General features: G+C 42.0%; 1 protein-coding gene across 1 annotated transcript in view; it reads left to right on the top strand.

Moving 5' to 3' along the window:
• Sel1l2 (SEL1L2 adaptor subunit of ERAD E3 ligase) overlaps positions 1-21,889 on the top strand; it is a 122,443-nt gene that overhangs the window by 86,568 nt on the left and 13,986 nt on the right. Inside the window, exons 6-13 of the mRNA XM_032902362.1 lie at positions 1,788-1,841; positions 2,298-2,357; positions 2,444-2,525; positions 4,642-4,796; positions 5,448-5,504; positions 13,552-13,620; positions 15,032-15,109; positions 21,751-21,813. Of these exons, the coding sequence (XP_032758253.1) occupies positions 1,788-1,841; positions 2,298-2,357; positions 2,444-2,525; positions 4,642-4,796; positions 5,448-5,504; positions 13,552-13,620; positions 15,032-15,109; positions 21,751-21,813 (618 nt within the window). The remainder of the gene's footprint in view (positions 1-1,787; positions 1,842-2,297; positions 2,358-2,443; positions 2,526-4,641; positions 4,797-5,447; positions 5,505-13,551; positions 13,621-15,031; positions 15,110-21,750; positions 21,814-21,889) is intronic.

Here is a 21,889-nt window from a genome sequence, read left to right as displayed (position 1 = left end):
CAACAAAAGCACACACACAAAAATAACAACAACAACAAAAGCACACACACAAAAATAACAACAACAACAACAACAAAAAAGCCAGAGGATGGTGCATGAGGAACTATGTGCCTCCACATATACACATGTGCACATATATGTGCACAATTAAATAAACAAGAAGTAGCCAAGTTCTTTATCCTTGAAATGATAGAATTATTCATTTTCTCATGTGATTAAATTATTGGATCTTGATGCATCTTGACATGTTTGACATTTGACAGCATTCTTATAAACTGTGGGGGAAAAAAAACTTAATTATGAGCTTAGATACTTAGGATGAGGGGGGTCTAACAGTGACAGCAGACTAGGAACTGACAAAAGGAGACTAAAGACTACCATAGTGGCTCAATCAGAGCCAAGAAGGGCTCACACAGACAGCTGCTAGAAGGAAGGAATCTGAAAGCGCCGATAAAAATTGAAAATCTCCCAAACTGAAGACACTTAAGTTTGCATCACCTTCCAAACACTATAGCTTACCAACACAAACATCGCAAAGTGGACCAACCTTGGGACCACATTTTCCCAGGAACCGCAGCTCGCTGACTCTGGCCAGCATCCTGAGAGTATAGTATCCCATGCCAGCAGTCCAGGACATGACAAAATCCAGACTTGAAACACAATTTCTACAGAGCATACATTGCTTTCACACCGTCACAAATGTGAAAAAGCATAGGTCAAACCATCTGGGAGCTGCGTATGCGGGCTTCGAATCGCACTTCCGGCTTGGTGCGTCACACCGATGCACCGATTTAACTCGTTTCTGTGGTTTCTATAAAAGCTTTTGGATGGCATACTGTGTCTGCGGCAGATGGGGGCTGGGGCTCTCAATACCTCCCCAGCTTGCTCTGTGATCAGACTTTTCCTCTTTATTCGGTGTATTTTGACTTAAATATCTTGTTATATCAATTCTATTTTATTTTTGAATTGTGACTGAAAATGCTCAAATCACAGATAGGGAAACAGCTCAGTATTAGAGCACCTGTTAAGCTCATTCGAGGTCCTGGGCTCGAGTCCCATAACACAGAAAAGGAAAAAGGATACAGGCTTAAAAGGTTAACACATCAAAGGAAATTATATTTACAACAAAGGAAAACATTTATCGACTACAAGTTTATACCTTTTTTAATTTGCTTGCTTTTGTTTTTGTTTTATTGTTGTTGCTTGTTTTTGTCTTTGTTTTTGAGACAGGGTCTTTCTATGTAGCCCAGGATGGCCTGATGCCATGAACCTCCTGCCTCAGCCTCCTGGGGTACAGATGTGCACCACCATGCCTGACGTCAATGTTTTATTACTAAACTTTACTCTAAAGCAAAGTAAGAGTTATCAGAGATTCATGTATATCATAGAATCCTCCCAATATTGTAATATTTCCAAAGTTCTCATAACTGTAACAAAAACACTTTGTTATGGAATTGTAAATAAACCAACAGTGTAAATTATTATTAAAAAACATATATAAAATATCCCTTGGAGAGATGGCTCAGTGGTTGGTTCGTTGCTCTTGCAGAGGACCAGGATTCGATTCCCGGAACCCACATGGCGGTTCACAGACATCTATAACTCCAGTTTCAGGGAATCCAATGGCCCTTTTCTGACCTCCGAGGGCACCAGGCACACACGGGGTGCACATAGCTACATGCAGATAAAGCAATCACACATCAATAAATAGATCCAAAAATAGATAGATCGATAACAATTATGAAACAAATCGATTGACTGAGTTTTGTGTTCTCTCTCGCCTTCAGGCATTGGGATTTTTATCTTCTTATGGAATAGGAATGGAATATGACCAAGCCAAGGTAAAAGAACGCTATTTTTTTTCCTGGAACAAAATTAATTAATTTATTTAAAAGGATACAATCCATTCTTAAAGAGGTTCACTGCACCAGGGTATTAAAAGTACTCACTGACCAGAGAAACTTAGCAATCTGCCACAAACTTCTTAAAACCTTAAATGCCGGGTTCTTTGCCAAAGGTATGTAGTGTCTACTTGATAGGATTTTAAGATGAGCAATGTGGCGTACCATCCACCATGCCTCTGTCCCACTCCCTACTCCCTGGTAACCCCCAAAATGAAAGCCATCTTAACAGAGCAGATTGAAACTTGAGACATACTTGGGAGTGAGTTGTTCTCGGGTCATTATTGGGGTAGGAATGAAAAAACAAAACAAAACAAAAAAAAAAACAACAAAAAAAAAAGCTTGGTTTGAGTTCCGAACTTAGGAAACCAATGTGTTGTATTTCTTGTTCCTTAGGCACTGATATATTATACCTTTGGAAGTGCTGGAGGGAGCATGATGTCCCAGATGATTCTGGTTTGTAAATTAAATATTCTTAGACCAAAATATGTGTAACTACAGCATTCTCTGAATATTAACGCCTAGGCACTCTTGCTTTCTAGGGGTACAGATACTTGTCAGGAATTAATGTTCTGCAAAATTGTGAAGTTGCCCTAAATCATTACAAGAAAGTGGCAGATTATAGTGAGTAATTCTCATAATTCTTTTGGGGAGAATAGAGTGGTGTTTGTTTCTTTGATGTTTATCTTGTTTGTTTGTTTGTTTGTTTGTTTTTCTCTTTGTTTTGTGAGACAAGGTCTCATTGTATATAGCTTTGCCTGGCCTGGAACTTCCTATGTAAACCAGGCAGGCATCAAACTCAGAGATCTGCCTGCCTGTGCTTCCCAAGTTCTGGGATTGAAGGTGTGTGCCACCACACCCAGCTCTCATAATTCACTTTGCTGTAAACGGATCTGAAGCTTACCTCAGTGATAGAGTACTTGCCTAGCATGTACAAAAATGTGGGTTCTGTTCAATCACCCAGCATTAGAAATAAAACAGACTTTTACCAAGCAGTTTTTAAAATAATAACACCAGGCAGGAATGGGATATGACTTGCCTGCTAAAGGGCTTGTTGTACAAGCACGATGACATGAGTTCAAGCCCTAAATCCACATTTTAAAAAAGAGCAGGGCACGGTCAGCCCTGGAGAAGCAGAGACAGGCTGATCCCTGGGCTTACTGGGTAGCTACCCTACTTACTCAGTGAGTTCTAGGCCAGCCATAGGCCTTGAATCAAAATCAGGATGAATAGACTTAAAGGAAGAAACCTAAGGTTGACTCCTGGCCTCCATACTCATATACATGTGGACACACAGAGGTACACACACACACACAGACACCCATGCATGCACACACCCACATGCTTGTCTGCACTTATCAATCAATACCAGTTGATAAACATTTATAAAAATAGGAAAGGTATATATTACTAACATCTAATTAATACAATATTTTAATGTCATCTAGAGTTTGGGCAACCTTAATTATTTTTATCCCTTTTTTTAAAGATTTATTTCTAAACATTTCTGTTTTACTTATTGTTATAATCTTTGTTCCTTTTTTTCCAAGACAGGTTCTCACTACGTAGCTCTGGCTTTCCTGGAACTCACTATGTAGACCAGGCTAGCCTCAAACTCACAGATCCATCTACCTCTGCCTCCTAAGTTCAGGGATCATGTGTGCACTGCTATGCCCTGCTATAATGTTTGTTTCTTAAACTGATAAATATCAAGCAAATTCCCTTAAGTCTAACCTATGTAATGTTGGATGGTTTGCTAAAAGTGCCCAGTGTGGCCATGGTGGTATGGGCCTGTAATCCTTGCACTCGGGACAGGGAACCAGAAGAAGGTCACTTCAAATTTGAAGCCAGCCAGAGCTAAATAAAGAAATCCCATCTCAAAAAAGAAATACATGAAAATGGAAAAAAAAAATATCCTAGCGAAACAAATAGAAGACACACACAGGAGGATCACTCCACGGTACAAACTGTCATTGTTCTACCATGAAATTCCTGTCTACGGAAACAGAGCATGGGGCAGTCTGCGTTCTTGGGGACTCATCTGAGTTGTGTGTCTCATTGCATCTCGCAAAATTACTCAGAGCAATGACACACGGTTCTAGCTAGAAGTGGGTCTAGTCATTAACTTCTACCTTCAGAATAAGGATCTACACAGTGTCCCAGACATCTGGGACAAGGAGTGGCTTGAAAAAAGTCACTTTTGGCTTTCAGAGGCTATTTATGACAGGATCATATCATATGTTCAATGATAACAGAATTGCTACATATATATTTCTTTTCTATTTTTTTCTACATTTTTTACTTGTTTTTTACATATAGATTTCAAACTGCATGTTTCGTTAGGAATATTCAAGCACATGTATCTTTGTACTTAGTCTCAGTATCTACAGGGAATAACTGAGTAGCCCTTACTCTTACATTGCAGTGCCCATGTCAGCACAGAGGGGGTCGTCAGGTGTCCCTTTAAAACCTCTGCTCTCGCCCCTCGCCTATATCCTCATGAGAGTCTACGCTAATGATATGTATATGAGTTTCAAAAGCAAGTTCAGACCTTCTCCCACCTTCTTTTTAATATCCGAAAGAACAAAACACAGCAGGCTCTATTTCCCATGGAGCCTCCCTGTCAGCCGTCCAGATGCCTGCACAATGTAAGCGGAACGAGTCTAACAGAGTCCCTCCAAGTTGACTGTTACTGCTTGCAGCCCGAGTATTCTATCTTCTGGTCTGTTTCTGTCCACAGTTGCTGACAAATTGGAAAAAAGTGAAGGTATTCCCGTGGAAAAAGTGAGGCTAACCGAGAGACCTGAGAATCTGAGTTCCAACAGTGAGATTTTGGATTGGGACATATACCAATACTATAAGTTTTTGGCAGAAAGAGGAGATGTTCAGATACAAGTAATGTACACAGAAAAGGCCGCATTCTTAGAACATGCCAATTGCCAGAGAGCTGGCTCCTTCTGAGTGCCGGGAGGATTGACAGTACCCTCCCTTGAATGTGAACGGGAAGAGACGCCCTCTCCTCTCTGTCCCACTCCCTTTTTGTCTGCTAGCCACCTGCAGCTTTGGGGGGTCTTATTGAAGAGGTAGTTGCCACAGGGATAGCAAGATGATGGTGATGGGGAGTGGGGAGTTTGCATTTCTTCCTGGAAATCTCACTTGTTAAAAACCTAGGTTTCCATTATGGGAAAATAGTTCCTCCAGTGTTTGTATTAAAGTGGATGAACTTCTGAGTATCCAGAGTGGGAAGAGGACAGCACCTATGTGATTTTAGTGAGACAGACCATGGCCCCATCATCTATGAGCCTGGTTGTCACCACACTCTTGCCAGTGGCTTTCGGCCCCTAAGGAAGCTACATGCCTAGTAGCAACTGACTGTCCAATAACAGACACAGAGTAAAATAAGACTGAAATGTTTCCCCACCTCTTCCAAAGCAAGCCAGTAGCACCAGACCGAAACAACACACTATAGTAAAATCAACAACTAAATGCTGTTTTGTTCAAACTAATACTGCTGCTAAAACCATTTTCAAATATCATCATTTCTAGGTATCTCTTGGACAATTGCATCTAATTGGGAGAAAAGGTCTAGATCAAGATTACAGTGTAAGTTGATCCCAAACTTCAGTCCTATAGAGGAGACCAACAGTGATGAGGGAAGCTGAGGGGCAAGGGAAAGCGGAAGAGGGGGAGGTGGGCAGGCTCTGGGGAGCTACTGCTGCTGCTTTGGTCAGAGCTGCATCCTTGCTTGTGAGAGAAAGCAGCATTCACTAACATTTTCCTAACCTATCTTCAAGCCCAAACCAACTTCTGAGGGGCAACGAAGCCAAGGAGTACCCCATGTGCAGCCCCTGAACATGTCCTACCATCTGTATTCTGTTTGTCAGGCTGCAGTTGAGAACGGAGAGCAGCCCTACACCCTGGCCTTGAACTTTCTTCTTCCCCAAAGGCCAGGTGCAGAAGGTCCCCACCCCATGGGAGATTTCTGCTAAGCAGTCCAAGGACCTAACTTATCCAGATCACGGGAGATTTGGCTAGAGCAGAAATGCTTTTTTACTATAATTTAAATTAAGCATCTCTGTGATGTTGTAAATCATTTAATCATTATGCTTCATCTTACCTTATTATGGTGAAGGTAAGGGCCTAATTAACCCTCCAAATGCATAGCAGAGGAAAAGAATAAATAAACTTAACCCACACAGTTCCTTCCTCAGTAGGATGCCAACATCACAGGCTAAATTCTTGCTTAGATTCTAGTTGTGGTTTCAAGATGCCAATCACCACAGACCTGGGAAACAATTCTTACTAAATAATTAGGTTGCATTTTATAGGAGCCACGTGCTCATTTTCTCAAAAGAATGCAAATTCTGTCTCAACATATAAACACAACAGCCTAAGGATTAAAATCACCCCTTTCTAAGGTGGTTACATTGAAAGGGGGGATCTGTTGCTAGTTTCTGTTTCACTTAGTCTTGTTATTTTATGTGTGTCTTTACTGCTGTATTCTCTCCTTTATATGAGAGATGGTACACATTAAATAAATGTCAGTTAACTCCATAAAGTAAGTAGCTATTTACATAAGCATATGCATCCCAGGATAGCAGAAATGAAGGTTTCTGGGGCCTTTAAACCGAACTGTAAGCACTGATTTAGCTCCTTAGATGAGAGTTCTGTATTCATAAGATTACTCTAATGTCCGATTTTAGCTTACAATAAATGTTAGTCATAGGGTACATACTGTAACATTTTCTCATTTGTTATAAACAGAAACTTTGATTGGCTTAAAGATGACAACATCCTTTTACAGAATCCCCCAAACACACCACACACACACACACACACACACACACACCACACATGCACACACACCACATGCACACACACACACACCACATGCACACACACACACAAACACACGCACAAACACGCACACACACATACACCACACATGCACACACACACACACACACACACACACACACACATACACTCATACACGCACCCATGCACACACAAGTAGTGTCAGCCACACAACATGAACACTTAAGGGGCTGGAGCCACCCCAAGTCAGGTGACATTCAAGCCCTCTGGGGTGACAGGAAAGGATCCCAAGACTATAGTGGCAACAGCCAGGAGTCAGGCACCATGAGGACCCATCGTGGATTCTCCAGCAACATTGTTGTAGTAGATTTTCTTGGATGTGTTTTATAGATGAAAACCCTGGTCTGGAGAGAGAAAGCAAATTGCTTCAAGTGCCACAGCTGGAAAGCAGCCGTAACGGGGAAGCAGACTTCCAGGGCTGGTGCACTGGCTCAGCCTCGAAGAGCACGTGTTGCTCTTACAGAGGACCCAGGTTCAATTCCCATCACCCACATGATGGCTCACAGCTGTCTGTAACTGCAGTTTCAAAGGCTCTGACACTCTCTTCTGGCCTCCTCCTGTGCATGGTACACAGCTATACATCAAGCAAAATACTCATACACATAAACTAAAACTAAAACTTCAAAACTGAGGGAGGAAAACTTGAATGCAGGAATTCAGCATTGAACAAACCTATGTTATTTTTAGTAAATAGAAATTATTTTTACACTACTCCCTCAATATGGTCTCTAAAATCTGCCTCTCCATTTTCAGAGCAAGAATACAAAAGGGCATGATCACTCAAGTTCCTTCATCTCTGACTTTATTTTTTTTAAAAAAAAAAAGACTTATTTAATATAAATGAGTACACTGTAGCTGTCTTAGACACAGCAGAAGAGGGCATCAGACCTCATTTCAGATGGTTGTGAGCCACCATATGGGTGCTGGGATTTGAACTCAGGACCTCTGGAAGAGCAGTCAGTGCTCTTAACCACTGATCCATTTCTCCAGCCCACATCTATGACTTGCTGATCATTGCCTTTGGACTCATTTTTCCCACCCAGAGACTCCAAATGGGTTTAATTCCAGAACCCTGCCATCAGTCAGGCACTCTCTGGACAAGTTCAGGCTAAGCCTCTCTACTTCTGAGCCTAATGAGCCTAAATGTGTGTGCAAGTTCATCCACAGCTCTGAGATCTCAAGCCTGATTGGTTACACTCAATTAGCCATGGCGGAGGTGAGGGGGTGGGGGTGGGGAATGAAAAGGACGCAAAGACCCAAGAGGCTGCTTCTGCAGCTTCTCCCATATTTGACCTCTTATTCTTCAAGTCTCGCCCCTTGGAGAGGATTTTCTTGATAACACCAGTGCTCACACTCCTAGATCACTTATTTCCCTCATAAGATGTATAACTCCCTTCACCCTGCTGGTCTTTATTGCTGTCCGTGCCCGCCATAGAAGATCTTTGTGTTTTTCTTAATCACTAGTTTGTCTTCTACTCAGAATAGTGTCTGGTATCTATGAAGCACTCGATAAATATATATTGAATGGATGGATGCTAATAGCTTACACATTGGATGATGCCTCTCAGCCTGAACTCCACCATGTCAGCCAGTCTGATGTTTCAGTCCACTGAAGAAATGATTACAGCAAAGCCCATTTTAAATGGGATGCTCCAGTTTGCTGATCAGCAAACTGCAAATGAAAATACCCAGGAATAGCTATCCTGCCTTTCCCCATCACTGCTTGCTTTTTTGATTGAATTAATTTCTCAGCATTTCTTATCACAGGGAACAATTTGGCCTCTCCCTGACCAACTTTATAATTATTAAAAATTGTATATGTGCAATTCCTGATTGCATTATCTTGAATTTTCCCACACACGAATTTTAATTTCATTTGCATTCTTAAAACTATAAAAGCTCAGAATGAATTGCATTAGGAAAACAGGGTGCTTGGATGCATTATTATTAAAGTGGATGCTGCATAATTAAATTAAAAGTGGTAGAGGAATAATATCAACCCTAAGGCAACTGCTACTCAATATAGAGAAAGGGCTAATGTCCCATTTCAGGAGGATCTACAGAGCCCTGGATAAAAGAAATACTCAGAATTGTTGTCAGAATAAAGCATTTCCTTCACATTTCATTCTAGAGAAAATGTTGCAAACTGATTAAACTAGGGATTTTCTTAGAGCCAATGAAAAGACACATTTATAAGAGAGAAAAAGAGAGAGAGACAGAGACAAAAAGACAGGCAGAGACTGAATGACAGAGACAGAGTTAAAAATAAAATAATGAAACTTTACCTAACATAATGTTCAGGATATGCCATCTATCATAATAGCATGATACCATTAGCTGTGAGACAAACCATTATTTTATCTTCTACTGAGAATGAAAATAGCTGTCAATATAACTTTAAGCTATAATCTGCCATTGGCAGTAAGACCCCATCCTGATTAGAATGTACATTGTAGAATGGGTGATTGGTAAGTGCTCAGTAATTTTCTTGGAGATCTGTAGCCCAAGCTGGCCTCAAAGTCACTCCGCAGCTGAGGATGACTGAACTTCTGATTCTCATACTTCCACCTCCTGAGTGCTGGGCTTACAAGGATGTGTACCACACCCCGTTTATGTGGTGCTGGGGGTGGAATCCAAGACCTTGTGCATTGTAAGCAGCCACTCTACCAACATCTTTGACTCTGCTCAATAAATATTTAAAGGGTGCACGGATGATTGGGTAGATAATTATTCTGGTTTATTTGTTTGTTTGTTGTTTGTTGCACAATCTCAAGTAGCCAAGGCTGGCCTCAAAATCATTATGCAATTGAGAATGACCTTAAACTTATGATTACCCTGCCTCTACCTCCCAAGGGCAGGGATATCAGACAGGCACCACCTCACACAGTTTATGCAGTGCTATGTCAAACCAGAGTTTTGTGCATGCTAGACAAGCACAAGCATTCAACAAACAGAACTACATCTCCAAACCATCAACGTTCTTGAGAGCACTGACTTGGCTTTATGTGGCAGTTTCTTGTGGTGTCAAATACATTTTCCTGGCCAGCCATGCATAGCCAGGTGTGGTGGTGCATGACTTTGATCCCAGCAGTTGGGAGGCAGAGGCAGGCAGATAGATGTCTGAGTTCAGGGCCAGCCTGGCCTACAGATGGTGTCCCAGGACAGCTAGGGCTACACAAAGAAACCCTGTCTTGAAAACTAAAACAAAAATAAAAACAAAAACATTTTTACACAATACCAGTAACCATATCAGAACCAGTAAGTTTAAAGAGGAAGAATGAAGAACTGAAATTCCAAATAGGCAAAGACAGCGAAGTAAAGAAAATCACGATACTGGAGTAGAGTAAGACACAGTGGGGTGATGTAAGCCACTACATTGGAGGAGAGGAAGCTAAGACATTGGAGTAAAGCAAGCCACAAGAGTGGAATAGAGTGAGCCACACACTGGAGTATAGTAAGGCATCACACTGCAGTAGAGTAACCCATATCACTAAGTGGTGTGTGAGACGCTGCCAAGCCCCTGGAATCTTATGGAACGTTGGTCAAGGGATGGGGAACTCTAGAACCTTCATTTGCTTCTGAGTAGATTATTTCCTTTTAAAAGTTCAAATTATCTTTCTCCCAGAATGAAACCTTCCCCCAGAACTCTACTGCAGATTAATTGAGAGCCAAACTTCTAAACTGGACTTTGAAATGATTTTAGGACCGTAATATTTAGGTCAAGATGTCCCGTAAAGATTAAAGTCCAGGTCCCCTGTTTTAAAGATTCATAAATATTCATTCATTCCTCTTAAAAATATTTTCTGTGTGCTTAATATATGGAAGACACTATGCAACGGAGAACACTGAAGGAGACAAACAGATAAGCTGGTAGATAAATAATATTATAGGCACAGGACAGGGTACCTGGAGAACACAACAGAGGAGAATCTAGATGAGGATCTTATTTGGGTGCATGCTTAGCCCTGGCCACAGAGTCTATGACAATACTAACCTGAATGTATCCAGTTTCACCAAGTCTCAGTGTTTGGATAAGAAAAGCATTGATACAAAATGTCCTTTTTTCAGTACCAGTTTTTTTTTTAATTTGGCAAACCATACATAGTTTTAAGTTTCTCCTATCTAACTAATGCTTATATTAGTCCAGAGATTTTAGTTTCAAGATTTCCCAATGTTTGTAAATCTCTAATAATCTTTATTTTTGGAGACAATTAAATCCAGGTATTTTACAAGCCCTAGATTTTGAGTATCCTACTCTGGCCACGTTGAAACACTAATTTCTTAGACAGCTTGGACATTGCCAAGGGAATGAAGACTCCCTTACTCTTGACACTTCCCTGGTTTCTGATGGCATCAATATAGTGAAGTTTCTGTCACTTTGGTCTTCCCATTCAGACCATGGAGACAGAGTTCCAAGGACATAGAAACTGTATTTAGTCTGCTTGTGAAAGTCTAATGCTGGTTGCATGATTTTAGGTGTCATTAAATGAAATCAGATATTAATATAGTCCTTCCTTATAATGACAGTACAAAAATTTAGAAAGAAAAGTCATATAAACATCTGTTAGGAAACAGTACGATCTATAATCTTCTCCCATTCTCTATCTATTTAATTATTTGGAGGCATTCTTTTTAGCTCCTCACCTACTCAGTGCTATTGACATATTTCATTTTCTCTCAGCACCATTGTCAGGGGACAAGTGTAGGAATCACGTTTTGTTTTAAAATATTGTTATTTATTCTTTGATTTTCGATTATTTTTATCCCTTGATAGTGACTATGAATTCACACAGCTATTCGGTGTGTGTTCACCATACCTACCTCTCACTCCCCACTTACTCTACCTCCCCCTAACACATCTCCCTCTCTCATCCCATTCTCTTCATGTAGGTATATTTTGATACAGATATAAATTCTTCTATAAATAAATTAAGTCCTGTTCATGGTACCTTCATGCACATGGGTGTGGAGCCAACCATTAGAGTATCAGCAACATACTAGAGGCCAAACCCTCACAGAAACTTGAGTCTACATTCCCAAGCACCTTCAACTGCCAATAACTCCTCAGTTAGGGATGAGGCCTTATAAGGCTGTCTCCATCCTTGATGTAAAGGCTTGATCTTATCCAGATCTTGGACCAGGAACCACAGCTGCTGTGAATTCATACATGAAACAGCTTTGTCACATTTGGAACACAGCATTTCTTCTTATCCTTGGGCTCATACATTCTTTCCTCTCTTCAATGATGTTCCTTGACCCAGTGGGAGTAGGGGAAATAGGATACATATTCAGTTTAGGACTGAGTATTCACCATAACTTATTCTCAAGTCTGACCAATCATGAGTCTCTGTTTTAACTGTCACTCACTGCACAAAGAAACTTCTCTGATCAAGGTTAGCAGCCACACCAATCAATGGATATATAAACATAAGAGTTTAGAAGACAGTTTGATAACATAAGCACTTAGCAAAATGAAAGTAACAGGTCCTCTCTTAGGGCCTATGCACTCCCTAGCTGTCGGCTTTGGGTCAGTTTAGTAGTATCAGCCCTGAGTTTTCTCCTGTAGATCTGTCCTTAAATTCAACCAGAAACGTAGTAGCCAGTCCCAACAGTCATGGCACTATCCCACAGATGGGAACGTCTTCCTTGGCAGAGCAGCATGATAGCATCCAGGATCAACAACAGACAAAGTCATCGGTGTCTTTTTTCACCTGGTGGGCTGCATAACACCTTCTAGAAATAAGAAATCTAAGGAGCATGATTTTGTTCATTACAAATGACTTGTGATGGCTAATGTACCAATAGGCATGTAGCAGATGTTAACCAAGTTTTCTGAAGATGAAAGGAACGATGATGCAAAAGAGCCCAGCAGAGGTGCATCTGTAATTAGGTCCACAGGGAGGACGACTTAGCAATAGAGAGTACCTTTCAAACAAGCTCTCGGCATTTTGCAGCCCACTTTCATATAAAAGAGGCGTCCATATTTTCCCCTAAACATTGTCTTCTCTTTGGGAGGAAGCAGATCACCCATTAGCCATCACCCATTAATTTAGTCAAGTCCTTGTGAAGGACAGATGCATTGTGTTCAAATATGACACTGAAAACGTGTCTTCAAGTATCATTTCTGAGGTCGGTCACTTTTATTTCTCAGGAATTTTCTAGAAAGCCAAGATGAGGCCTGGAGAGTGGAGCAATAAGAGATAAGATTATTCTAGAATGTTTAATCTTACTACTTAGAGAAAGCAGAGGTTTTACTGGTCCCCTTCATTTTGATTCAGAAGAAACTATTTTAAGCTCTACACAAAAACATGGTGTCAGCAAGAAGCTGGGTGTGTCTGGCATTATTCTGCCTTATGAGCATGAGGATTCTGCCAACTGTAGTACAAGCTGGCTCGAAACAAGTGCATAGAAGTCTATTCTTCCAAATAAGGACTATTTAAATCTGTAGCTGAGTTTCATCTTTCCTGACAAAGCCACTTACCCATCTAGCTTTTCCAAATGTGAGAAGAAAAGTACCTTTACATTAATACATATATATACATATATATATATATATATATATGTTCATCCTGTTTCAGAATACATTTGCACATAAACATGCGTTCTCACTCTTCGGGTTTATGGTAGAAATAACATTGGAAGAGTGCCTTGAACAAAATGGTTATTTCGCGGATATTTTTGAATGCACGTTGAATGACTAAAATCTAGTACAAAAAGTCATTTTGTAGAATGTATTTGTGACTGGCAGTAATACTGTTCCTTTTCTCTCCAGAAGGCGTTATACTACTTTCTAAAGGCAGCAAAAGCTGGGAGTGCAAATGCCATGGCATTTATAGGAAAGGTGCATGCTTCTACTTTATCAGTACTTGTTATTTCTTTAAAAGTTAAGAAATGTGGGGACTGGGGAAATGTCTCAATTTATAAAGTGTCTGCTGTCAAGCATGAGGACCTGCTCCAGCACATGCGTGAACGCACACACGTGTGTGCGCGCACACATGCACACACACACACACACACACACACACACACACACACACACACACACACACCTCCTCCAGAAAAACCTATCTTTTTATTCAGGTCTGTAACCCCAGGTAAAGACAGGCAGATCTTCAGAGCTCACTGGCCAGCTAGTCTAGCTAAATCAGTGAGTCACAGATTTAGTAAGAAACCCTGCCTATAAATATAAGGTAGACGGACCAGTGAGGTCACTCAGCAAGTGAGACATTTGCTAGGAAATACTGGCGAACTGAATTCAATCATTGGAAACCACATGATGGTGGAAGGAAAGAACCAATTCAACAGGACTGTCCTGTTGTGTCATGCTTGCTGGCAATACTCTCCCAACACCCATGTACACAGACAGACAGACAGACAGACAGACAGACAGACACAGACATGCATGCACTCGCGCACACACACACCCTCTCTAAGGATTGATTGAATGCAGGATAAGGTGTGACAACACTTACAGAATTCATTTATGGCAGCAGCTAAGAGGCACTTAGGCTGGAGACGGTGGCTGGTACTCTAAAGGTAAGAGGAAGAAGCCGATTAGAACATCAGCCTTTATCTGAGGCACTCACAAAACCTGGAAATACACCTGGCCTGGAGTCCTCTGCAGAGAATAACTATGAGTCCATGAGCTTCCCTTAGGCCCAAGAGTAACAGGCTAGCTGTCATCCGAGAACGTACAAGCCCTGGCCCAGTCAGGTGTCTTTCCTCTACCCCGGAATGAGAAACAGTTCTACCGCAACCAAAATCAAAATCAGTCCTTATGGACCATTTGATGGGATATTCTCTCCCATTAAAGAGACCACTCCCTCCACTCCCCGGGGCTCCTTTGCCTCCCTACAGCCAATTTGCTTCAGTTACCATGGGAATGTGTACCCTGCTTCCAGAACTGTCACATACTGTAATTTAGATTCGAGGAATAGGAGAAAACACAAATAGGGTTCATTTCTTTGTTCTGAGGCGCTCTCTCTCTCTCTATCTCTATCTCTCTCTCTCTCTCTTTCTCTCTCTCTCTGTGTGTGTGTGTGTGTGTGTGTGTGTGTGTGTGTGTGTAGGTGAGTTTCTTCTGCTTTCTTACTTGAAGTAAAACTAAAATAACGTGTGCTACTTTTAAATGGAAAATTCAGTGTAGTTATTATATTCTCAATACGGTAACAATCATTAGGGCTACTTAGTTTTAAAACATTTGCCTCACTCTTAAGCGATTTTGCTATTTACATCCTCTTTTTCATCTGTAGATGTATTTAGAGGGGAACGCTGCTGCACCACAAAATAATGCCACTGCCTTCAAATACTTCTCCATGGCGGCCAGCAAGGTATACCCTCAGCCCACTGCCATAATCATGTAAAGTAAGTGGCTTCTAGTTCAAACAGACCCAAGAATCGATGCCCAAGAATTGACTTCAAAGTCCTAAGCCCTTATGAGAAGTATGTAAAGTGAGGACAGGACCATTCTAAGGGGTGGGGGAGGGGAAGGCTTTTATGTAGATGTGAGGGAGAGTACAGCTAGAGGTATCTACAAGAGTCCAGAGCAGGGAGAGAAGGTAGTGCCTTAAACACGGCCAGCAGACTGAACTGAACCGTGAGAGAAGGGTGGGGGCAGTGAGAGAGGGAGGATCAAGAGAGAGAACAAAGAGAAGACCAATAAAGGAAGACAAAAGAGGGCCATGGAGGAAATCAGAGGGTCTTGTGGGAATTAGAATCTGGGGAAGGGAAAGCCCGTGAGCTGGAGAAGTCGAGGGCAGGGGTCTCAGTGAGAAAAGCTGAGAGGAGCCAAGACAGCAGCAGAGACACTGTAACAGAGATTTTCGAAGTTTCCAGAGCCTGGAAGCCAGAGTATGTTTTGGTAACAGTTACTCGCTTGTCAGTTTCTTTTGGATGTCACAGTAACTCTAGAAAGAACCTTTGTGTCTGAGGGGAGTACATCATCAGCCATAAAGCATTGAGCTCGAGGTGGAGGAAGACGGCCTGTCTCCCATCTGTTTGGTAAATGAAGAGGCCAGTGATTGGTGCCACCCCTGCTGGAGCCAGCAGGAAGCCAGACAGACGTGCAGCTTCCCTCTGCCATGATGGGCAGATGAAGCCACGACTTGAGAAGAGAAAATAAAGTGGTAGGGGAGGAGAGGACACTTTAATCACTAGCTGCAATAAGTTTAAGACAGATAAGGTCGGTATCCAGGTTTCCAGCACAGTTTATCTAAAGCCTGGAGCCTCGGCAGCCCAGACAGAAGGCGGCCAGGGTGGTACCCAAGGAAAGGAGGTGAAGACGTGACTCTGGCTTGAGAGTCATTCCTACAGCTTACTCCCAGCATGGCCAAGGATGAATTATGTGACTTTTAATGCCTCGCTTTCCCTATCAGTGAGCTGGGAATATAAGATTTCCTTAATGCTTTAATATTAAGGAAATTTAACACTAAGGCCCTGCCTGGCGTAAAACAGTTACTGGGAATCAACTGTTGTCTTTTGTAGTCTGGATGCACAGCCAAGGCAGAATGGCTTCCAGCTATGAGGAAATACAGAAAGGGCGACAGTTGTATAGCATGTTCCATATGCATGCATTCCACTGACTACAGTTCCCAAAACTGTAACTAGATACATACAGACGTTTTCTTGCCATTTCTGATTCTCTGAACCATATAATGACCATGTATGTCACCTTGAGACTGTATTTGTTATATTACATAGAGATGATTCAAAATATAGGGACTATGCATAGGCTATATGCAATGCTATGTGATCAAGGGGGTGAGGTTCATCATGTAAGGACTTTGGTATACTTGGAGGTCCTAAAGCCCGCTCTCTGCACCCCACACCTAGGAACTGGGGACATGCATGTTATGCCTTCTGCTGCTGAAATCTTTGCCTTGCTGGGCATGGGAGAACACAGCTTTAGTCCTAGCCCTGAGGAAGCAGAGGCAGGCAGATCACTATGTGCTCAAGTTATACAGGGCTACATGATGAGACCCAGTCTCAAAGAAAACAACAAACAAACAAACCCAACAAGAACATATCTTTGCTATAGGCTCAGTGAAGCTGGTATTTATCAGGTCAAACTTAGTATACTATCTTTTCTACGCAAGAAATGACCTCATCTGCACTGGCTTATTTTGTGTCAACTTGACACAAGCTAGAGTCATCAGAAAGAAAGAAGCCTCAGTCGAGGAAATGCCTCCATGAGATCCAACTCTAAATTGCCTCCTCAATTAATGATCAGTGGGGGAAGGCCCAGTCCATTGTGAGTGGTGCCATCCCTGGGCTGGCAGTCCTGGGTTCTATAAGAAAGCAGGCTGGGCAAATCAGGGGAAGCAGGCCAGTAAGCAGCCCCCTCCATAGCCTCTGCATCAGCTCCTGCCTCCAGGCTTCCACAATGTGGAAATATAAGCCAAATAACCCCTTTTCTCCCCAACTTGCTTTTGGTCATAGTATTTTGTCACAATAGAACCCCAAGCTAAGACATCATCTAACACGCATTAACCTAGTCTAGGAAAATGTCCTGATTAACTCTCTGGCACCCACAGTAGGAAGCATTTTTTTATCTGTCATATGATTTTATTCTGTCAACAGGCAACCAAGATACATTTGGATCAAGAATTGTTTCAATTGTTCTCCAGTTTCACAAGCTGTGCTCCGTAGGAGCAGCCTATTTAGAAAGGAAAAACAGCCTGAGGCTAACGAGCTTGTGGTTAAATTACTGAGAGGCTAGTCCTCGGCACCTCTTGCTTGTAATGTGTATGAAATTGTTGCTCAGAGAGACAGTTGTCTGGAATACTGTTAAATTAGACAGACAGGGATTGGGGTGAGGTGGGATGAGAAGGAGGTGACAGAGGACAATCCCTTGTAATCTGGCAAATAATGCTGATTTGCTATCCCAAAAGAATAATGCGGGAAATCTGGGTGTGCAGATTAACTCTGCTCCCCAGGTACTTGAGGGTTGTGACTAGCAGTGACCTAGGCTAGTTATATTCTAACCTTAGCTTTTCTTCTTTTTAAAGGAAGTCTGACACTGCACTTAAAACAATTCTCAATGGTGTTGGGTGGGCACAGCCACATACTCCGTGGCCATTGCCTGAACAACTTGTTAGATCTCTCATACGCACTTCTGTTTTGCAACTTAAAAATAAAATACTGTTCTTAGGGTTGAACTATAGCTTAGCCAGCAGATTGCTTGCCTGGTGTGGTGCACAAAATCGTGGGTTTACTCTTTAGCACTACATAAACCAAGTGGATCCTAGCACTCCATAGGTGGAGGCAGGGGGGATCAGGAGCTACATACATATCAAGTTCAAGGCTAACCTGGTCAGTCTGTCTCCAAAATTGTGTGTGTGTGTGTGTGTGTGTGTGTGTGTGTGTGTGTGTGTGTATGTGTGTTTGCATGAGCCTGTGCCTGTGCCTGTGTGTGTGTGCATGTGCGTGTGTGTTTGCTTTAAATTTTATCAGACCCAGGACATAAAAAATAGTTTACATACTCTTTTGTCTTGTTAGCTCACATAGAACACATCAGGCCCAACTCTATCTCCACATACAATTATCACGCTTCCCTTCCTTCCTTTACAGCTCGTTCTAAGTCCTTCTCTTTCTTAGCAGGGAACAATCTTCTTTTCCACCACAAAGTTCCCCACATCCTTTGGCTCACAAAATCCCCCCGCCCCAGCCTTTTTGAATTAGCATCTTACCCTCTACTCTGGGGTTCTAGAACTTTTGGCCCCATGGCTTCTTTTCTACTGCCTGAACTCCATATCCCCTCACCCTGAGGAGGACCAGGTCCCATGTTCCTAAAGTCCATTCAACATTAGATAAATGACCATGTGCTCCCTACATTTGTGTCACTTAACTAGTCAATAACGTGAAGTCCTAACATGGGAGTTGTATATTGGGAAGTTACCTACACACATGCTTTGCTCATCTGAGAAAGTACTTTTAAAAAGCAGTAAATGTCTCATCAAACCACAGACAGTTGGGTCCTTTTCATGGTTCACTTTGTGGTAGCACGTGAGAGACGTACCTCTCTCAAACCTTGCTATACCATGTTACCATGTGACCCATCCGAGGTAGGAAAAAATTAATTTTGGCTTTTCCTTGAAAATGGCAAGAGCTGACTATGCAGAATTACTGTTTTGAGTAGCAACAACTGGAGCAGAGAAGCTAATCTGTTGCTGCTGCCCCTAGACAAGGTAGACACCCTTTGGTTGACCTCACTCTCCTCTACGCTATCACTGGTATAATGGACTTGTCCCAGACAGAACTCAAAGACAGATCAAAGTATGATTCCACCCAAATCCAGCTTGTCAAACCAGTGCATTTATTGACTTATTATAAGAGAGCATGAGTAAGGGTGACTTAGAGCCATGGTTCTCAATCTTCCTAACACCTCGCTCCTTTATGTTTATGTTTCATGTTGTGGTGACCCCCAACTATAAAATTATTTTCATTGGCTACTTCATAACTATAATTTTGATACTGGTATGAGTCATAATATAAATATCCGATATGCAGGATGGTCTTGGGTGACCCCTGTGAAAGTGTTGTTCATGACCCACAGGTGGAGAAACACTGTCTTAGAGGAACACGGGTGACCCCAAAGCAGCCACACCTCTGGAAAGCCTCAGTGCAGCATAGACAATGGCTTCGTGATAGTTTCACACTCTGCACACTCCAGTGAGTCCACAAACCACAGGATGGTGTGCTACTGAAGCTGAATTCCATACACTGGGGAGGACAGTATAAATGGGGGAGCTGAGATCTCAGAGAGTCTGATGACATGAGTAAGCCAGATTATGAGGGTCTCTTGCTAGAAGACACAGTCATTCTGATGATAATAATAATGACTGTCACACTCAAAGGATGCCATCCGGTGACTCCTTCCATCACCGGCACAGAGCATGGGGATGCCAGAGAGGGCAACCCTTGTCTAAAGATTCTTAATATGTGCTCCAGACCTAACGCCATTGAGTTATCCAATAAAAGAAGGAATGTATTTTGCTCTGACCATTATATCCTCTCCTTTCCTCCTTCCTCTCCTTCCCTCCCCTTTCATTTATTCAACATTTAAATGATGCCACCTGAATAGTAGACATATTAGACTTTGCTACATCCATTGCAGTAAATCTTATTTCCAGAACAGAGTAGCCATGATTGCTAGAAATCACATGTAGATGTAAGAGAACAGAGAAGACCCAGGTGTACCTTGGTTACAGAATGTTTGTGTAGTTCATAGCCTTAGGATTAATGCCTAGCACAAAACAAACACGAAGGCCATTTGTGTCACTTGTTTAATATTGATGGACTACCTCAAGGATTTTTTTATACGTCCTTTGAAGTGCACCAGCTCCACGCTGGCAGTCTTGAGCTGGTATTTGAAATATGCCTTCTCCGTTCCTGTGCTTTTCCCTGGTCACCGGGGCATGATCTGGCTGCATGCACAAGAACTAAATTTAGACTGTTAGGAGACACTGGAGAACCTTCTATCAGAATTTAGCTTCCTGAGGAAATTCTGTAAGTCCATAAAACAGATTGACTGACAAATCTGCTGATTGAAAGCCAAGTTGCCAAGCCCTGGCTCCTTACACAGCCACCAGAGAGCAAGACATGATGGGAGTTAAGAAAAAAAGGAACTTTGGTTGGAAAGTTACCAGGGTGTGTGTGTGTGTGTGTGTGTGTGTGTGTGTGTGTGTGTGTGTGTGTGTGTGTATTATATGTGTATGTATGTGTGTATGTATGTATGCATATATATGTGTCTATATGTATGTGTGTGTGTGTGTGTGTTGTGTGCACATGCACACACCCTAACACAAATAAAGGTCAGAGAACAATTTTCAGGAACCTATGGATTCCGTATGTTCCAGGGCTGGAACTCAGGTTGTTCTACTTGCACACCAAACAGTTTTACCCCATGATCCCCCTGGCCTGTGAAGAGGTCATTGAAGGCTCATTCTTCATCCTCGACTAAGACACTAAGTACTGATCTACCAAATCATGCGCTAGCTGAGCATTGCCCTCCCTCTATTGAAAGCACCCCATTTTTAGAGTGTTGATTATAAATGAGAAAAAGAAATGGTAATTTAACATCAGGTAGATGTTGGTGATATTATGAGCTGTTGAATTTAAATAAATACAGACTACATAACAAACATAATATATCATATCGAGAGATAGTAATAAATTATTAGCTGTTAACAGTGGTTGGTGAAATCCAATGACCTGAATTGTTATTTGACCATTGATGTCAACTCCCTTCAGCCAAATTAGGTAACAACTGTCTAAACAGACCTTCCCATTCTAGAAAATGCATCCATCCTTTGAGTCTTGGCTCAAAATCAATAGCATAATACTTTGATTCTCCCAAGTTCCTAGCATGAACCAAGCAGTCAAGTATTCCCATTTAACTGCTCACCACATTCTCAGCTTAGTTTACTCCAGGATTCATGTAGTAAATTAGACCCACCTAACTGGGCTTGGTGCTGCTGGCTTCTAATCCTAACAGTGGGGAGACTGAGATGGGACGATGCTCGAGGTTTGAGCACAGCAGGGGTACTTGGTGAGCCCACTAAAAACAAACAAAAATGAGTTAAAAAGGAAGGACAGAATGAAGGAAAGAAGGAAGGATGGAATGGAGGGGGGAGGGAGGGGGGGGAGGGAGGGAGGAGGAAGGAGGGAGGAGGAGGGAAAGAAAGGTGACTCAGTTACCTCTTCCTTCCTCTGCCCAATGCCTCTTATGGAATCACTAGCAAAGCAAGCACTAAGCGCTGGATGAGAGGCTGAATTAACCATCTGATGCCCATTTCCTTCTTTTCTTTTCTAGTCAGAGGGAGTTATGAAGGTGTGAAAGGGTACTAAACAGGCCAGAATACTTTGCCTTCTGCCTGATTGATGGCCTTGGCCATTTCTTTCTGGGTATATTTGAAATATTTGAAGGTTTTGCAGTAATTTTCCTTATCACCCATGTTTTAAACTCTTCTAGGGCAATGCAATTGGTCTTCACGGACTTGGTCTCCTTTACTTCCATGGAAAAGGTGTTCCTGTGGTACGTTCAATAAGCTTATCATCCCTTCAACATACTGCCAGCATTTGTGGGGTTAAAGTTAACGGTCATGCATTAA

The sequence above is a fragment of the Rattus rattus genome, chromosome 5 (assembly GCF_011064425.1).
Source record: "Rattus rattus isolate New Zealand chromosome 5, Rrattus_CSIRO_v1, whole genome shotgun sequence".
Lineage (NCBI taxonomy): Eukaryota > Metazoa > Chordata > Mammalia > Rodentia > Muridae > Rattus > Rattus rattus.
Note: the sequence above shows the minus strand (reverse complement) of the source record. Positions and strands in the feature narration are given on the sequence as shown.